The sequence below is a fragment of the Ursus arctos genome, unplaced genomic scaffold (assembly GCF_023065955.2).
Source record: "Ursus arctos isolate Adak ecotype North America unplaced genomic scaffold, UrsArc2.0 scaffold_22, whole genome shotgun sequence".
Lineage (NCBI taxonomy): Eukaryota > Metazoa > Chordata > Mammalia > Carnivora > Ursidae > Ursus > Ursus arctos.
The window spans coordinates 10,510,447-10,529,401 of NW_026622897.1; the positions used below are offsets into that span (position 1 = coordinate 10,510,447).

General features: G+C 39.5%; 1 protein-coding gene across 1 annotated transcript; it reads left to right on the forward strand.

Moving 5' to 3' along the window:
* The first annotated feature begins 8,698 nt into the window (after positions 1-8,698).
* REXO2 (RNA exonuclease 2) lies at positions 8,699-18,732 on the forward strand. The gene is made up of 7 exons (XM_026505716.4): positions 8,699-8,912; positions 9,878-9,961; positions 12,700-12,777; positions 13,372-13,483; positions 14,816-14,924; positions 16,285-16,338; positions 18,279-18,732. The coding sequence occupies exons 1-7, from the start codon at positions 8,766-8,768 to the stop codon at positions 18,406-18,408; spliced, it is 714 nt and encodes a 237-aa protein (XP_026361501.1). The 5' UTR covers positions 8,699-8,765; the 3' UTR covers positions 18,409-18,732.
* The last annotated feature ends 223 nt before the right edge of the window (positions 18,733-18,955 follow it).

Genomic DNA, 18,955 nt, shown 5'->3' on the forward strand with positions numbered 1-18,955 from the left:
GTCTGTTTCTCCCAATACTATTAAACAAATGCCTTTATTTAGCTGTTTTTTCAGAACTCAAAACATAATCAAGAAAACGTAATTTTTCAAGTTGGAAGAAAAATCCAATTATGATTTTGACTGTGATTGTGTGAAGCACGTAGACTAATAGGCATTCAGGCCTGAATGTGAAGTGACTTGTTGCTGGAGTATAAACACAGCAAGTCACAGATTTGAGGTCCTCTAGTCTCTATTTTAAGGTGGGCCTCCCTCCAAATTTGGCGATCTGTAAATTTTAAATTAAAAATTTTAATTCTTATTCATAAGGAAATAATTCCATTAAAATTTTTATTGTGGTAAAATATATATAAAATTTGGCATTTTAACCATTTCAAATTGTACAGTTCAGTGGCATTTAGGACATTCACACTGTGCAACCATCACTCTGTATCTCCAAAATTTTCTTGTCGCCCCAAACACACTCTACCTGTTACGTAGTAACTTCCCATTCTACTACCCTTCCCACCCCCAACATTTCAGCCCACAGATTTTCTGCCTCTATGAGTTTGCCTTTTCTAGATATTTTATATAGGTGGAAGCATGCATTATTTGACCTTTTTTGTCTGGTTTATTTCATTTATCATAATGAAGGGAGTAATTGCAGGAAGTTGTTGTTACTATTATTTTATGAATAAAGAACAAGAGATTTAGACAGTTTTCATTACTAGTCCAAGGTCACACAGGTAGCATCAGAATTTGGATGTAGGTCTTTCTGACTCCTAAACTCACACTCTCAAATACCCTAGTACCACATGTTACCCCCATCCCCAGGCTTCCCAAGATGAAGTGTTTTGCTCTGGAAACAACTGTACAGATGGGGCAAAAAAAGTGAAAATAGTTTATTAGTTTTTTTTTATGTCTGTAATTTTTAAATCCATACCTTTTCCTCTCAAAATGGAATTCAAAGGCTACTTTGAGGTTAGTGCAGAATCAGAAGATAGGAAATGGATGTCTTCCTATTTGAATAGTTAGGATTATTCATTGAAGTATTCTCAGAAGTGAAGCACATATTTCTTACTGCTTTTTACAGGATGCAAAATAGATGCAATAAATTCAAGAATGAAATAGTACTAAGGAGATTGTAGAGTTTGCCTTTAAAGCAATGCTAACGGTGAGCTGGATCAGTAGTAAGTTTTGTGAAATAAAATGAGATATATACAATGAGGTGAGAAAGAACTAGGTCATTAAAATTTTGGTTGTGGCATAGGATGACTAAAATTCAAAGGTAAATGATAAGCTCTGAGGAGGGCCTGATTTCATGAACATACTTCTGGTGTATTAGTTTACTCTTAGTCTATTTGCTGTTCATGACAATTTTAAAAATATGGAAAGCTAATTATGCAATTTTCCCAACAATTACTTTTCCGCGTGTTTTGTTGTTGGTGTTGCAAGATTTTTCCCCTTTCAGAATTAAATTCTGAGTGCTGTTATGCTCATTTAAATTTTAATGCAAGTGTTTGAAGGTGGCATTTAATTTACCATGTAGAAATGGGAATTACTGCTGTCAGCACTTAGGTTTGAAAAATTTTGTCAGGACAATATAATTATTTTGAAAAACAGTGTTCATTCAAAGGAGAAGATTTCATCTGTGAAAGTGATCATTTTAAGGCTTGTCCCTGCATCTGTGCTTCTGTGATTTGTTCTCCCAGAGCCTTTTGCAGATACCTTTTCTCAATTTCATTCTTCTCTACCTCTTTCCCTTTATTTCTTGAACTTTTCTTATCAGTGGCATCGTGGTTCTTACTCTTAACTCACTTGTTCACTCCTATGCTGCTTCTCCTCCATTCTCTCCAAGGCACCCAGAAAGAACCTTTATTTCTTGCTTTGTCAACTTGCAGTTCTCAAATTTGTTTCTCAAGCTGCAGTAAAATTTTGTGTTCTTTTTTTTTTTTTTAAAGATTTTATTCATTTATTTATTTGAGAGCGAGAGAGAATGAGAGGGGGAAGGGAAGGAGGAGCAGAGAGGGAAGGAGAGGGACAAGCAGACCCCATGCTCCATGCAGGGCTCAATCCCATGACCCTGAGATCACGACCTGAGCCAAAACCAAGAGTTGGGCGCCCAACCGACTGAACCACCCCGAGTTTTATGTTCCAATGACCAAAAACAATGACATTTTTCTGAACTCATCCTGACTTTGATACCAATGACTTCACACCTTCATTCAAATTTTTCTTCCTTTATTTTCTGTAATGCTGCCTTTTCTTGAAACTTTTCTTATTCTTACCACTTTGACCAATAGTTATCTTTCTGATTTTCTTCCTTCACTCACCACTTAACTATAGGCAATCTCCAAAGCATGTTCTGTAGGGGTTAGGAATTGTGTTAGGTTATCAAAAACAGAGGCTCAAAAATAGTGGCTTCACAAAGTAGGGAGTTTTCTTTCACCTCAACCAAGTTTCTAGCTAGTATGGAAGCTCCCCTAAGTCATGATGCATAGAGACCAAAATCCCTCCCATCTTTCTGCTTTAGCATCTTCACCACTAGTACTTCGCTCAAGACTGTATCTTGGTGCAGGATAGATGCAAAGGCTTTAGCCACTGTGCCAAAAGCCCAGGTATCAGGAAGGGTAGAGAACACTTCTCAGTTAAATCAATTCCTTTCAAGAAAACTTTTGGAAATCCAATAATATCATTGGCTAGAAGTTAGTCACATGACCACAGCCAGCCACAAGGATGGCAGAGTGTCTTACTAAAACTCAGAAATATGTCATGCATGAAGAAAGAGGGGTATTTGATAGGTAATGGTCGGTCTCTGCCACAGTCTGTTTTCTCAGATGCTGGCTACATGATTAGAAATGATCAGTATTTATAAATGGTGAGTGGGGTGGGTCTATTAATAATAATGATGATTTATTTATACTATTTATTAAGCACCTGCCACATGCCAGGTATTGTGCTGCCTTTATGCATAGTATCTAAAACTCTGAAAATAATTCTTCCAATGCCTTAGTGTTCTCAGTGTTTTGAAGATGAGGAAAGTGAGTCTCAGAGAGATTAGAGTCAACTTGTTTAAGGAAATACAGGTAGAAATGAGCTGAGGTAGGGTTTGAATTCAGCTGGTTTGTCTCCAAAGCCTATTTTTTTAATTATACATGGCCCACATTGAATATTCATGTGCATATTCTTTTGTCCAATAATTATTTAGACTGCTCTAGCCTGATGTCATAATTTCCAGTAGCATTTACATTGGACTATTCAGAATTATAGAGTTGTCTAAACTTGGTTGCGATGACAATTACTAATTGAGTCAAGATTATTATCAAGATACCTAGAAATCACCAGGTAGCTTGGTAGCACAGGGAGGTGGTTAGATCTGAACAACCTGTGGGTTCCAATGACAGAAAGGACTCACACTTAATTCTCCGGGGCCCTCCACCTGAGTAACACAGGACCTCAGCTCTGCAATTCCTCATGCCCCATTACTTGTAGGACTTCTAAACAAGCCCACCCCCTAGGACACTGCCTTTGTACAGGGTTGCCCTTGTCTAATTTCCTGTTCCAAATCTTGAAATGTCACTCCATGTTTTCATGGAGAAATTAGAGGGGCCAGGTGCAAGAGGCCAGGACTGTTGTGCCAGTGGCACCTTCTCCACATGGAAAAGGAAGTATGAGGAGTGAGAAGAAATATTTCTCTTCATTCCCCATCCCTGCTCCTGCCTTGCATCGGTTTTGTCTTTTTTTATTTTGTTGAGCTAGTAGAGAATTCAAGCAATATTGTTGATACCATTATCATATGTGCTTTTTATTGAAAAAGCTCTTTTAGAACACCTGCAGCCTCTCTGTTCTCCGTAGACCTTAGACACACATCCAACAGGGACTAAGCCAGGAGACAGATCTACTACACGATAGTTGTGCTGTCAGAATTACCCTTTTCCTCCCTCTGACTTAGTCGGCTTCTGTGCTGCACTGTGCTCTTTGTTTCTGGCTGCTTCTTCCTTTAGCTGATTTCTCTCCCAGGATACTCCTTACTCTTCCAAGAAATCGGCTTCTCGTGGGCTTGCTTCACTGCTTTGTTCAATATGTGCCAACATGTATAAATCCAGCTGAGAATCTTCTTTATGTATGAACTGGGTTTAAAAATTAGTTTTGCAAAAAAAAAAAAAAAGTTCTTCATGTTGGCCTGATCCTATAACCGTATTTTTTTTTTTAAGATTTTATTTATTTATTTGACAGAGAGAGAGACAGCCAGCGAGAGAGGGAACACAAGCAGGGGGAGTGGGAGAGGAAGAAGCAGGCTCCTAGCGGAGGAGCCTGATGTGGGGCTCGATCCCAGAACGCCGGGATCACGCCCTGAGCTGAAGGCAGACGCTTAGCCGCTGTGCCACCCAGGCGCCCCTATAACCGTATTTTTTAGGCAACTTGCAACCTTCTTCTCTCCCATTGCTCCATCTATCCTCTCTCTGTACATGACTTCCAAGTTCATGTCTCCATCCGTGCCCTCTTTCTAACTGCCTGCTGGATACCTCTGTGTAGTTGTCTCTAAGTGTGACTCCAACCTTTCCAAAACTGATCTCTTACCTGTTCTTCTTGCATTTCTTCTCTCCATTGGGTATCTCTCTTATTTTAAAGACTCATCATTCTAGTTGCTTAGGTTTAAGATATTCTTTCCATCTGGGATAGGCTTACAATAATATCTGTTGTCAAAGTTACCTGTTTTAAGGATCTAATTTAATTTCCAGCTTCCTGTATCTCTTCAGACAAAACGAATCCCTTTCCCCTATATTCCCATAGTATTCTCTAATCCTTTAAAGCATTGGCACAACTATTTTTATTAAATTTTGTGTCTTCTGATTTGCTTACAGAAATAAATTAAATGAGCATATATTATGTAATGTATTAGATATTTTATATGTTTTTGTTTAATCATATAACCCATTTTACAGATGGAAAAATTAAAGCTGTTTCCTTATCTGCAAAGAAAGAACTCAAAACCCAAAATGAACCATCTTATTCTTAGATGGTAAGCCTATCTTAATATCTTAAATACCTACAGCGTCTGGTATAATAAATATCATCTTAATAAGTGTATTTTTACTTTGATATTCTAGCACAGTATTTGATACACTCCAGGATTCAGTGTTTGTTTAACTGAATTGAGATAAAATGCAATTCAAATTTCGTGAAAGCCTTTATAGAGTGTCCATTTTGTGCAAGGTGCATTTGAAGATTGTCTCTGGCCTCTATTTTTACCACTTTTTTTTCCCACAGTGATAAAGGGTAATGGCAAAAGATTTATCATCCTTTATTCCCCAGACCACTAGATGGAAGTAAGTAGCAGCTATCAGTAGTTAACAGCAGTAAACCTGATGTCAGCATTTCTCAAGACTAAGTTCCCCGAAGCAGTTGAAAGGAAGAGATATTATCAACAACTGGTAAGTATTTCATGAGGTACCTACTGCCTGTTTAAAAATATTTTATAAACTGTAGGACAGTTTACAGGTGTGACATAGTTTCCTTACTTTGGTGACTACTAACTAGTACTACTACCATTATTATATGGCTCTGTGTGAGTCCTATGAAAGTACAAAAATAAATGTGTTTGGAAGTTAAAGGCTAGTTTAATAGGATGGTGATAAAGCATATCAGATAAAGTTCCCTGGAACACAATTCTAACAGTGTTAGTTTTATGAACTTGCTGTCACAATTAACAGGAGGAACCAGGGGCCTCTTCTAAGAGGGAGTAGTAGGGAAGGACAAGAGGAACCAGGGGGTGTGGGGATCACCTCTGGATTGATTATCATAGGAATCTTTGCTTAGGAAGTGAGAGAGCAAAGAAGCAGTTCTGGGGAAGTTCTGGTATATATAAAATATTAAAAACCATATAAGTGTTCACGATAGCCAAAGGGTGGAAGCAACCCAAATGTCCATCAACTGATGACTGATAAACAAGATGCCATGTAATATAGATATAGATATAGATATAGACATAGACATAGATATAGATATATATCAGTCAGCCTTAAAAAGGAAGATAGTTCTGATGCATGCTATACCATGGATGAAATTTGAGGACATTGTGCTAAGTGAAATAAGCCAGACACAAAAGGACAAATATTGTATGATTCCGCTTGTATGAGATACTTAGTGTAGTCAAATTCAGAGGGACAGAAAGTGGAGTGGTGATTGCCAAGAGCTGGGTGAGGGGGTTGGCAGGGTGGGAATGGGAAGTTAGTGTTTAATGGACATGTATTTTCAGTTTGGGAAGATGAAAAAGTTCTGGAGACGGATGGTGGTGAGGGCTGCACAACAATGTGAACGTACTTCATTCTACTGAACCGCACACTTAAAAATGGTTAAAATGGGTAAATTTATTTTACCACAATTAAGACAATAAAAGCAAAAAACTATGTAAAAAAGAACTAGTGATCTCTCAATTAGGGGAATGTTTGTGTGGCCTTGGCCATGTTCTGTTAGAAACATTGTCATTGATTCTGTTAGAAACATCATAGTCTGACTACCCGCAGTGTTGAGAAGCTGACTCAGAGCTCCGTTTATTTAGAAACAAAAAAGTCAAGATAAATGTGGAATGCTGTGTCTGAAAACCTTTTATCTGAATCTCTGCCCCCGGGGTGACAATTGAGGCGCTTTTCTGTGTCAGTGACTCAAAAGGCTCAGATTCTTTAAGTAAGAGGAGATGTTCTATTCTTACTAAAATGACTTCAAACAGCAAAGTTTATCACACTCTATGATATTAGAGAACAGGATTTCTTGGCACTGTAACCTTGTTGTTAATTAACAAAAGCAGTTTTTATAGGATCTGAACAGAATTGAAAAAGCGAAGTCTCTGAGCAGAGTGGTATGGAAAAGACAAAGAAATGATTGAGCCCACTGTCCAGTGAGGCTGCTTACAGATTCTAGCGTTCCATGTTCTTGTGTCTGCCATTTACATGGTTGGGATTGTGAATTTGGTGCATACATTGCTCTGCTTTGGGACATTAATCTTTAAGATCACTAATGTAACAATATTGCACACAAAAACCAACAACTGTTAAGTCTCCTTATATTATAGCACCATTCACCTAAAATGTGTCTTTATCATTATAAAGTGGTTACTATGAAAACTGGAGTTTCAAAAATGTCCACACATAATTTTTAACTACACAGTATTTTAAAATTAAGGTCATAAGTTGTCAGGATATAAGTTCTTAAATGGAAATAGCATTTTCTAAGTTGTAATTTCTAATAAAACTGAACAATGTTTCAGTAGTAACTTTGAAAACAAAAGGTGTTCGGTGAAAATTTGAAGAAATAGTAATACTTTAGAAAGATGATAAAAAAGCCCAATTGATAAGAAGAAGTTTCTGCTGGTTCTACTTTCTATGAATCAAGTTAAACACTAAGGGAAAAAAGGGAAGAAATGTAGACTATTTCTTATAAAGTAGGCTACAATGAATAAAAAGCTATAGCAAAACAATGTGACTCATCAGGCAATATAGTTATAATATATACACATTGTGCACAAGAAAAGTCTTTATAAGTATACTATCTGTGCACACAATTTCATGACCCTTCAAAGAGTTTCTATGTGCCCTGGCAGGTGGTGGGTTGGGTACACCAAAGGAGTTGAAGGTGACATCCAGTACTCTTATGCTATCCTTACAGCTCTGATTAGGCAACAAGTTTCTCTCTCACAAAACCAGCTCACCAGGTACGAATTACTATGCGATGGACCGCAAGCTCTGTAATTAGTGGCAATATGGCTTTCAGAAAAAATATATAGAGGGTATAATTCCAGGCTGAGGCCAATGTTTGTGACAAAGTTGCACTCTGCACACGAATTTGCTACTGAATAGCCAAGATTTAAGAGATTCCTGAAATTTGACACTGCAGGGTCGACTGGTTCTGCTGATGGTCATCTCTACTCCTGGACGTGGTGGAAACTGTAGCTACGTCGGAGATTACAGATACTTGGATCAAAGCAGATTACAGAGCAGGCAGAGCTGTTCTTATTTCATTTTAATTTGCCGCATAGATTCGTTATAAAAGGATAAGATTTAGACTTTGAGCACTTGTAAGGATGGAGCAGGAAGTCATTACCACTGACACCCCACAGCTGAGCTGCAACAGACCACGTCCCTCCATAAGGAATAAGGAGCAACCCTTTGCCAATGAAGGAGTCTTATTCAACACCTACTGCGTGCTACGTGATCTCTCACACGAAATCTGAAGGATTTCTAAAGGATTTGACCATAGCCGAATTGGCCTTCTGGCCTAAAAAAGCAGCACACCGCACTGTCTGCCTTTCGTCGATGAGAGAAATACCCAGTGGGGAGTGGAGGGGCAGGTAAGTAAAAAAAAAAAAGGGGGGGGGGGAGCCAAAAAGGGAAAGATATATTTGGGAAAAAATTATAAATAAATAACCAGGTCTTTTTTTGACGAAACAAAATAAGAGACTCTTTCTCAACTAGGCGGTTGACAACTAATCCAAACTTAGGAAATAACTCTGTGAAACGAATAAACTTAGTTCTGAAAAACATGCGCGTCCAGTAACATCCGAAAACACGTGGCGGGGGTGGGGAAATCGGTCGGAACACCCGGCGAGACTCCAACTCCCATCATCCCATTCGGCAGCTAAGTCGGGCTGTTCAGGGCCAGTTGGCGCACTGGATGCTGGAACTTGTGGTTTTCTCTCCTGCGCCTCCCCGCGGGTTTGCGACGTTTAGCGACCATCGCGCCTGCGCCAGCGCCGGCTGAGAGGCTGGGGCCGTGGCGGCTCGTGCCGGGTGATGCTAGGCGGCTCCTTGGGCTCTAGGCTGTTGCGAGGTGTGGGTGGGAGCCGCGGGCAGTTCGGGTCGCGGGGTGTTCGCGAAGGTGGCGCAGCCATGGCGGCAGGGGAGAGCATGGCTCAGCGAATGGTTTGGGTGGACCTGGAGGTGAGTGCGGTCGGCGGGGGTGAGGGGAGGCGAGTGAGGTTTCGCGCGTAGACCGAGTAGCTGAGCCTGTCCGCGGACAGCGGCGGGTCTCTGGGTCTCAGGTGTGGCAGGTGAGCGCCGCCGGGCTGTGGGCTGCGCGGGGCAGGTCGGCAGGCTGGGGTCCTGTAGGGACTGTGCTGGGCTGTGGGGTGTCTTTTCCGAAGGGTAGAGTCATCCATATGGCTCCCCCAACCCCCTCCGCCCGGATTGTGAACCTCCCTAACGCTTTGGTCCCTCTGGGTTTAGGGTCACTGGGGTGGGGGTGGGGGGAGAGCGACTGTGCTAGACTCCAGACTCTCCTTCCGCAGTCTTACAGGACCCTAGCTTGTTATAGCTGGACGGGACTCCGGAGATGACTCAGCCTTACCTCTCATTTTATAAACGAGAAAACTGAGGCCCAGAGAGAGGATTGAGCTCATTCAAGGTCATGCTGTTAGGTTCTGAGTTGGGACTAGAACCCAGTTCTGATCCCTTTAGGTTTCCCATACTAATGTCGAAGACTACCCCCTCGGTTGAACCTCAGTTTTTTAATATATGAAATGGGGGTAATAACAGTGCTTTCTACATTAGATTGTGATGAAGATCAAGACGTGTAGTTAATATGAAAACTTTGTAAACTGCAGAGATGTAGTGATGTGAGTAGTCTTACCAAATTGAGTGCTGTCAGCACTCAATTTTGCTGACTTTGCATTTGTCCTACAGTAGAACTGGGGTGCCTGACATATGGCAGGCTCTTGGTAAATATTCACTGAATAAGTGACTCATGTTTAGTGTCTTGGGGGCTTGCCAGAGAAGCATTATTGTCTCTTTTATCCTGGCTATGGGATATAAATGGAATATGCTTGAGGGAATTACTGTTAAATAAAACTGGGTAAAATAGACCAGAAAGATGGTTTTGTGTGTTACATATTTGTTTTTGATTGCAGATGACAGGATTGGACATTGAGAAGGACCAGATTATTGAGATGGCCTGTCTGATAACTGACTCTGATCTCAACATTTTGGCTGAAGTAGGTGATGCCACATAATACAGTCCTACTGTTTAGCGTGTATTAGAAATCTAAATCATTTTTCACCATCTCTTTATTTAAAAAATAAGAAAACTGAGGCCCATATAGGTTAAGTTCCAAAGGAATATGCTAGGTTATGGTAGGGTTGATTCTGGAACCAAAGTAGTCTATCTCATAGTCTAGTTATTTTTCAGTTATCCATGCCAAAAATTACAGAAACCTACATGCCCTTGTTTACTGAGACCTCACTGTGTGCCTTGCACAGTTCTAAGTGCTTTACATGTGTACACTCTTAGTCCTTACAACTATAAGGTAGGTAGTTGCCCTCATAGAGGAGGACATTTTGGCACAGAGATATTGGGTAATTTGCCCAAGGCCACCTGGCTCATTACTGGGGGAGTCGGAAATTTAACCCAGACATTTTGAGTAAAGAACTTCTAACCAATAAGACAACCAGCTATTGTCTCTTCAGGATTAGTGATTCAGGCCAAAATTAATATCATTGAAGTTAATGTCATCACCTTAATTTTAACTCGACTCTCTTTGTCCAATTTCTGTCTTCTCAACTAGGATGTATGCTTGTCTAGATCTATATTAAGATTTTAGAATTCCTGTTGATGTAGAATCAGAATACTCTCTTGTTGATATATTGGGCATGATTAAGGAACAGTAAGCAAAACAACACACCTGTTGCCTTTTGGCTCTTTCGAGGCATTTGAGAAGTGTGTGAGGGCATCTGATTGGTAGAGGGTGAAATCCCTGGTCTGGAATTGATCCCTGGTCTCATATTGTCAGAGGCCTAAGAAACTCTGAGCAGGAGTGATGTGCCACTGACACTGGATAGATTTCATAAATGCACAGTAAGACTTCTACTTATCTTGGTAGGTAAGGGACTGGAGAAGGCATTTATAGATGAATTTCAACTTTTGTGAGTACCAGGCATACATCCTGGAGTACCCCTTGATACATCAGCTGGAGGAGAATCATGAGACTTTGTGTTTCTCATCATAACAACTAGTTTTTTTTTTTTAACATTATATAAATAAAGTTCTGCATTTTAGGTTTGGTTGTTTTTTTCCTGTCACTTGGAATTTAGTGCGGATGAATAGTGAAGAGAAGTGTCTTTATTTTGTGAGCCCTACTTACCCTTGGCTGAAGAGGAGTTTTTCCTTTAGACTGTTGATATAATGTGAAATACTGACAGTTTAATGGACCAGTTAGTTAATATGTACCCTGGAGGAAATTTGGGTCTGTATTCACACAGCTGCAGATGAGTGTGGCATTTGTAAATAGACTCAGTCAGATGAGGATAAGAATGTTAAAAAAAAAAAAAATGCTCAGGGGCTGTTGGCACTCTTAAGTGTCCTTTCTGTGGAAAATATGTTTTATTCTTGTATATGAGTCTGAGGAAAACGTTTTATGCTGGTAGAAGAGCAAATGTCCTACCCTGAAAATTTTTCTGTAGGTGATAGTGTGCCAAACTGGGACCTAAAATAAGTTAGATAGCCTTAGATTAATAGTTTGCTTTTCCCGTCATGGTTTGTTAAAATTGTTTTTTTGTTTTTTTAACAGTATGAGGTTTTTGGTTTTTTAAAAAAATATGTAATCAGAGCAAATTTTTTGCTTCTTGGAGATTGCCTTTACCAGTTTTCTTATTTGGCTGAAACTCCTTGTTGGTTTTAAGATGTCCAGTAGTCAAATTCTAGCCATTCCTCTCAGTGATCGCAAACTATTTTTACCACCTTTGTAGTAATAATACCTTGGATTCATACAGTACTTTTCTTCCAAAAGTTCAAAGAACATCTGATATCTGTAATTTCTCTTATCCTGTGTTAAACATTCTGTTGAGGGAAGGGGGGCAGTTTGTTATCGCCATCGTACAGGAGAAACTATTCCCACGATGACTTGTTTTAATGCCACAAGTCAGGCTTCTGTGACTGCTGGGACTCTGTCTGAGACACTCAGAAGTTTCAATGTTCTGTTAAATGGAGCGGAGAATTTGAGGGCCACGTGTTACTTTTTTTTCCCCCCAAATGTTACCAGTTACCTTTTTAACCTTTTGATATAAAAATATTGTTAAAATTAAACAGTATAACTTTATCCAAAATTTATGTGTAGTAAGCTCTTTTTTGCCCTGTTCTGCTGCTGCATCCTACTCCCCGAAGTTCGTATATTTTCTTGGTATTTTGTATACATATATAAATGTGTGTGTGTGTGTGTTTAAAACACGTGTACACAAAATCACATGCACATATATACTGTTCAGCAATTTGCTTTTTTCAAGTGGCAATGTAGACACTTTCCAAAATGGACTCCTAATTAGAGGTTGGCAAGCTTCTTCTAAAAAAGACCGAATGGTAAATATTTTAGACTTGGAGTGCCACAAACCTGTCACGTGTTTGTTTTATAACTCTTTACAAATGTAAAAAAAAAAAAATCCAAAGGCTGGGGTTCTAGTCTTTGCCAGACAACCAATGTCCTCTATTAATAGGCATTTCACTTTTCAGAAGTGTGTGTGTGTGTGTGTGTGTGTGTGTGTGTCTGTGCGCGCACGCATGCATTCCTTTTTACCATTGTAAACAATGCTGGAGTGAATAAGGACCATTTACAGAGATAACAAGGCCCTCATCTCTCTCTGCTATCTATATCTTGAATCCTGACAGCAGCATAAACTTTACCTCAGAAACCACGGTTATCCTTGTCAATTCTGGATGACTAATGGCTTTTCCCATCCACAGGGTCCTAACCTGATTATAAAACAGCCAGATGAGTTACTGGACAGCATGTCAGATTGGTGTAAGGAGCATCATGGGAAGGTAACATTACCAAATAACAGGAGTGCCGCTTTGGGGATCGGTAACACGCGTGTTGCTCCCACATCTGAATCCTATACCATTGTTGGATGGGATTTTAAAAAGGGTTAGAGGAAGATTGCTTGGCGAGCCTGGGAGACTGCTTGCTTGTTTACCTGTCATCTTTGGGACCTCTCGAGATCATCTCCTGAATGTTCTCTTTTTTTCCTCTCCTGCATTCAGTCTGTCGCGAACGCATTGTGGATTGTCAAGTATTGCTCAAATCAGTCTTTTGGATAAGGTTAGACATCAACTTTCAGAAAAGGGGGAAAGCTGCTCTCCTGTTAATAGTTGTTTCTTCCCAGAGCTTGGACTTTGAGCACCATCTTTTTTTGACTGTGTGGAAATGCTATTAACAATCAGGAACATAGCTTATTTGACCTGGATTCTTTAAGAAAAAATCAGTGCAAAGATGGCAGTTTCAGTTTGAACTTGAGCTTTATAAATGGTCCATCTATGGTTATATTTGTCCATTTTAGCAGTGAAGTTTCATTTCTGGATGCCTTTGAAAACTGACTTGATGTGTTTCTGGTGGGGGCTGGGGATTCTCTCTTGCAGTCTGGTCTAACCAAGGCAGTGAAGGAGAGTACAATGACATTGCAGCAGGCAGAGTATGAATTTCTGTCCTTTGTACGACAGCAGACTCCTCCGGGGCTCTGTCCTCTTGCAGGTAAAATCCAATCCTATGTATACCTTGTAGATAGTCTTCCATTGTAGTGGTTCAAGAGACTGCAGTTCCAGAAAGATCAACTAAGACCATCATGCCTTCCACCTACCCTGACTTGGATTATACATCTTAATTTTGCGTTCAAGTTTCCTTGTATAATTTATAACATGAGTATTGGGAAACTGGCCTGAAACCCAACATGGGATCTGGGTACATAGACTCACTCAGTAAAATTTTCCTTCACATTTTTATTATAGAAAAATTTCACATGTACAGGAAAGTTGGATTTGGTAATGGTTTAACCTTGCGCCATGTTTGTTTTATCTGTCTGTTTTTTTTGTCGGATGTTTGAAAGTAAATCGCAGGCGTTTTGACACCTCATTCCTAAATACTTCATCAAGCATTTCCTAAGAATAAGGACATTTTCTTATGTAGCCACAGTATCATTATCACATTTAGGGTAATTAAAAATAATTCAGTAATATCATTTGACATCTAGTCCACATGCAAAATGTCTAATTGTTTTTGAACCAGCACTCAGTCAAGACTCATGCATTTCATTTGGTTATTATTTCTCTTTAGTCTCTTAATCTAGAATGTCCACCTGTTTTGTTTTCTTTTTTTCCTGTGTGACATTGACTTCTTAAAGAAACCGGGCCAGTTCTACTAGGATTTTGAAAGTCCTGTCATTGTCAGAGGAAAGTTAATGGTCTGTGGAGGTGTATTTGCATTTGTATATGTAAACTGATATGATAACTTATACCTTCCTTAAATTTCATTAAAAGGTTTTGACATTAAGTACTAGAGTATATGTTGTATATATATATTTTCCCTCTAGGTAATATGGCTGCTGTCTATTTTAAAGTACTTATTTAAAATTTAGTGTTTTTAATATGAATTACTGTATGGAAACAATATGATTTGTTAAAATTGGAATGTGAATAAAGCTCTATTTACTTAATGTGGTTCAGTTAAGTTTTTAGTGTTAATAGTGTGGCTTACATGACACTGGGAGAAAATTTGCACATCTGGTATGATCTGAAAAAGTAACAAATAGATTTGTGCATTATTTTAAGTATGTGGAATGGTAGATTTATTCTTTTGTCCATAGAGAGCCTGTTTATAAATTTATTATGAGCTAGACCAAACTCTCAGAAGTCTGTACTTGTAACCTAATAAAATGCACTCAAACATGATTTAGAAATTCCGAGATGCTTTTAGGAATTGTTTGAATTAAAAAAAATCCTCTCCATTTCAATACCAGTTAATGAATTTTTATATCCTATTGTATATTGCTAGAAATACACAGATGCGGTATGCTTCGTGTCTTTCTAGGAAATTCAGTTCATGCAGATAAGAAGTTTCTTGACAAATACATGCCCCAGTTCATGAAACATCTTCATTATAGAATAATTGATGTGAGCACTGTTAAAGAACTGTGCAGGTAAGGGCTATATTTAGGATCCATTAAATTGCCTCATTTAGCATGTTTTAATTGAGAATTTGTGGAAAGTAATTGGATAGAACGATAGAACTGAGGGTGCCAGGTGGGTGCGTAGCTTCATCCCTTTCTCACTTGGACAGGTAGGTCCTTAGTTGATTCTGGACTGGTGAGAAATGGGGGAAACAATGTTGAAAACCTTCTGTATAAATTTCATTAGTCCGGAAAATTTATTGAGCACCATTCTGTGCCAGACATTGGCCTGTGTGCTGGGAACATAGCAGGTGAAAAGCCTTGAAATAGCATAGAACCTAGTGGGTTGAGAGATGTGTAAAACACCTTACACGTATACCGTTTGATGACTTCTGGTAATGAAAATGTGCATATTGAATATTGAGGGCATCGGGGAAGGAGCCCCCTAGCTGTTGGAATGAGGAATGGGAAGTCAGGGAAAGCTTTACATAGGAAATTTAAGTTGCGATTTAAAGAGGAGTTGGATGTTTTCCTGGCATTTAAATGAGGTGGGAGGATTCCAGAGAATGGGCAGAAGTATGAAGAAATGAGGGCTCAGGAAGATGAGGGAATTACAAATAGTTCATCAATGCGGAGTGCCAAGCACGCGGTTTGGAAAAGGTGGGGAGGTGAGGCCAAATGGTGAAGGGCTTGTATGGCAGGCTGAGATGGTTAACATGGGGGTGGGTTCCTTTAAAAAAGTGTAAGCAGAGGAATGAGTGCTATGATTAGGTCATTCTGATTATACAGTGGCAAGAAAAGGAGATAAGAAAGGAGACTTTTGCCTTATCTTGGAGAGAGAAGAATGAGCCAGGGACATGGCATTTGGGTGGCAGAGAAGGGTGTGGAGAATGTCCCACTTGGCACGGTATGGAATGCTTGAATGGGGGAGTGAGGGAAAAGAAGAGCTCTAAAGCAATTTTAGTGTTCCTGGTTTGGGCGGTTAAGCAGATGACGGAATTGTTCAAAGATAAAGGGGAAGATAGGAGCAAAAGCAGATTTGGTGGGTGGGAGAAGGCAGGTCTTGAGGATAAGTGTAGTTTTATATAGGTTAATTAGAAGTATCTGATGGATTTGTAGGTGGAGATGTCTAGCAGGTGGTTGGCTATCCATGACAAATTAGGAGAGGGCTGGGATGGAGTGAATCTAGGAATTGTAGACATGGATGAGCTTGCCTAAAGAGAATATCTAGGGTAAAGAGAGGGTGGAAGAGAGAGCCCCGGGCAAGGAGGCGTCTTGATAGTCACAACCCAAAATGCCTTTTTCAGTGTTAATAAATGACTTGAAGGAGGTAATTGTCCAGTGTATTTGAGACAGTTTCCTTTGAGAGTTCCATTTTTGCTGTGTATAGACGCTGGTATCCAGAAGAATATGAATTTGCACCAAAGAAGGCTGCTTCTCACAGGTAAGTTTGGGTCCTTCCAAGTGCTTGGCAATCTGACACACACATAACCCCTAAATTCCTGACTGCTTAAAATAGTGTCGGTTCTCTTTTTTCCGGGGGGGGGGGGGGTGGCGGTGGAAATAAAGGTCAACTAGCATAAAGATAACTTTCTTTTGCTGAGATTATTAGGAATTCTGATCAGGGTTCTAGTATTCCATTCTGAGATATGTAGCATCTTACGTCTGTACCGCAGTTTTAACACTGAAGGATAGTTTGTAGGTGTGATGAAACAGTCTGTTATCTTTCTAGTAATGAGCAGTATTAATATTCTTCCCAGCAAGGATATGAATACTTGTAGCCACTTAAAATTAATTAGAACACTTTGTGGACAGTTGTGTAACATAGTTAGCCTAGCGTTGACACTTTCGAGTGTTTCAGATCCTTTCTATTAAGTCTGCAGACTTAGGCACAGGTACACAAGAAATTTGAAGATTTTGTTTATCTAGTGTCCTGTACTGGGTCTTTTACTTATTCTCAAAAAAAAAAAAACCCAACAAACCAAAAAAATTAAAAAAAATTTTGTCATCATTCAGGAGGAACATAAGACTCGATTGGGGATTTAGCAGCTGGCTTCTAAGGGGAGCATTTAGTTCATCCATTTGCTGAGTGCCTACGTGCGCAGCTCTAGGCAAACAGACCGAATCCCTGCTATAAAGAGCCTGGCATGCTAATATGTCATTGTGGGGGGACTGCATGGACCACAGCACAGTAATGCAGGTTTAGAATACCCTAGCTGAAACAATTAGGGTTTGATGTCTTTCGGATTTCAGAATTTTCGAGCTTTAAAAAGGTCATAATGTATCTGTGGTGTTTACCATTATGTAATGTGCCTTATAAGGTCTGAAGGAGCATCCCGTGATCAAACACATGGATGTTTCTGCAGCAAAACATGGCCATGTCCACCAAAATGGCATAACGGATGAGTGTAAATAGCCCCATGTCAAGATTGATCACGTTTTGCCACATAGTGAGTCATGAAAGTACTTTGTATTTTCAGATGATTTTTGAATTGGAGTGTTGTAGGTAAGATGTTGTGTACCGTGATTTAGTCAGCTCTCCACCATATATCCAACACCAGGGAAGAAAGCCAAACTGTCGCCTTGGCCACAGCAATAACCGTCGTAAAACTCTCACACTGTTTGTGCAGTTTATTCTCTAGAAGAGGCCCTTGGCTTCTCATTCAGAGCTTACTGGGTGACCTGCACACGGTTCTCATAATCTCAGTTATACCTGATTTCTCAGACTACAACAGATGAGAGACAGCATGTTGGAGAAGAGGCTGTTACAGCTGATGGTAGCACAAATCTCCACCAGAAAGGCGGTAGATCCTCTGTTTTGGTTAGGTCCTTCTGTCTGATGATCAATGTTTGTTATGACTGAGTCACAAGTCATGTTTGAGCAGGTCAGTATATTTTGTATAGGGATGTCATTCAGTATTGCACAGTGTTTCTCAAACTCTGTTCCATGAGCTATTATTGATTATTCCACATGTGTGGTTGATTAAGTTTTAGAAATACTGTGTATAGAACAGCCTCCCCTTGGAAATTCACAGTACACATTAGTACATTAAATGCTTTGCACAGAAGTTCAGAAAAGGAATGTTTGATCTAGTTTTCCCTAAAATCACTTGACCCTAGAATTCTTTTTTTCCCATGGAACGCTTCATCATCTTCTAGGACACTTGAGGAGGCTTTATAATCTGATATATTTTGGGAAAAATTTTTTTAATCCAACTTTTTTTTTTAATGAAGCACTTAAATTTGCCTTATTGAAATGTTCCTCTTCTTGATAATGTCAGTGGCATTTACAGTAGTCCCTGTTGTTACTTGTAAGAGGTTATGTTGTCGATTGCTTCCTTCCTCCGTGGACATTTAGATTCAGTATGATGTGTTTGCTCGTAGGGCGCTTGATGACATTAGCGAAAGCATCAAAGAACTTCAGTTTTACCGAAATAACATCTTCAAGAAGAAAACAGATGAAAAGAAGAGGAAAATTATAGAAAACGGGGAAAATGAGAAGACTGTGAGTTGATGGCAGTTCTCATGCTGTCAGCACATAGTTCTTGGGAAGCAGCTGCTGGTGGTTGTGTTTGGTTTTGTTTTTTGTTCCTGCTGACTGCTTGGCACAGCACCTTCTTTCAGTTTAACTTGCGTCTCCAGAGTATTCAAGCAGACAGCACCTGAAATACCATTTTTCTCCTAACATTCTGTTTTCATTTATGACACAGCAGCTCCTCTGTAAGTACCAGGTCACGTCCATCCCTCGGTACATATCTGCATTTGCTTTTAGAACGTTTCTTTTGTTTAAAAATAATAAATAATAATAATAATAAAGCTAGTTATATTGAAATGCAAACGTTTTTGTACCATCTATTCTTTAGTAGTTTGAAATGGTGGCTTTTTTCTCAGTGGTATGGCTAATGTTTAAAGTCTCATGATGACATCAGGGATGGGTTAATTTTTCGTATGTTAAACGGCTGGTGAAGTTGCTCTGGTTTGCTTTATACGTCAAGAATAGAATAACTGGAGCAAATCTGGGCTCATTGTTATAGTTCTCAAACTAAGAGAGCTCTGCAATG

Bases quoted from the DNA above. Each gene is read 5' to 3' on its own strand.
- REXO2 (XM_026505716.4), top strand. From the start codon at position 8,766: ATGCTAGGCGGCTCCTTGGGCTCTAGGCTGTTGCGAGGTGTGGGTGGG. The intron at 14,925-16,284 runs GTAAGGGCTATA...TGCTGTGTATAG, and splicing joins ACTGTTAAAGAACTGTGCAG to ACGCTGGTATCCAGAAGAAT. The intron at 16,339-18,278 runs GTAAGTTTGGGT...GTTTGCTCGTAG, and splicing joins AAGAAGGCTGCTTCTCACAG to GGCGCTTGATGACATTAGCG.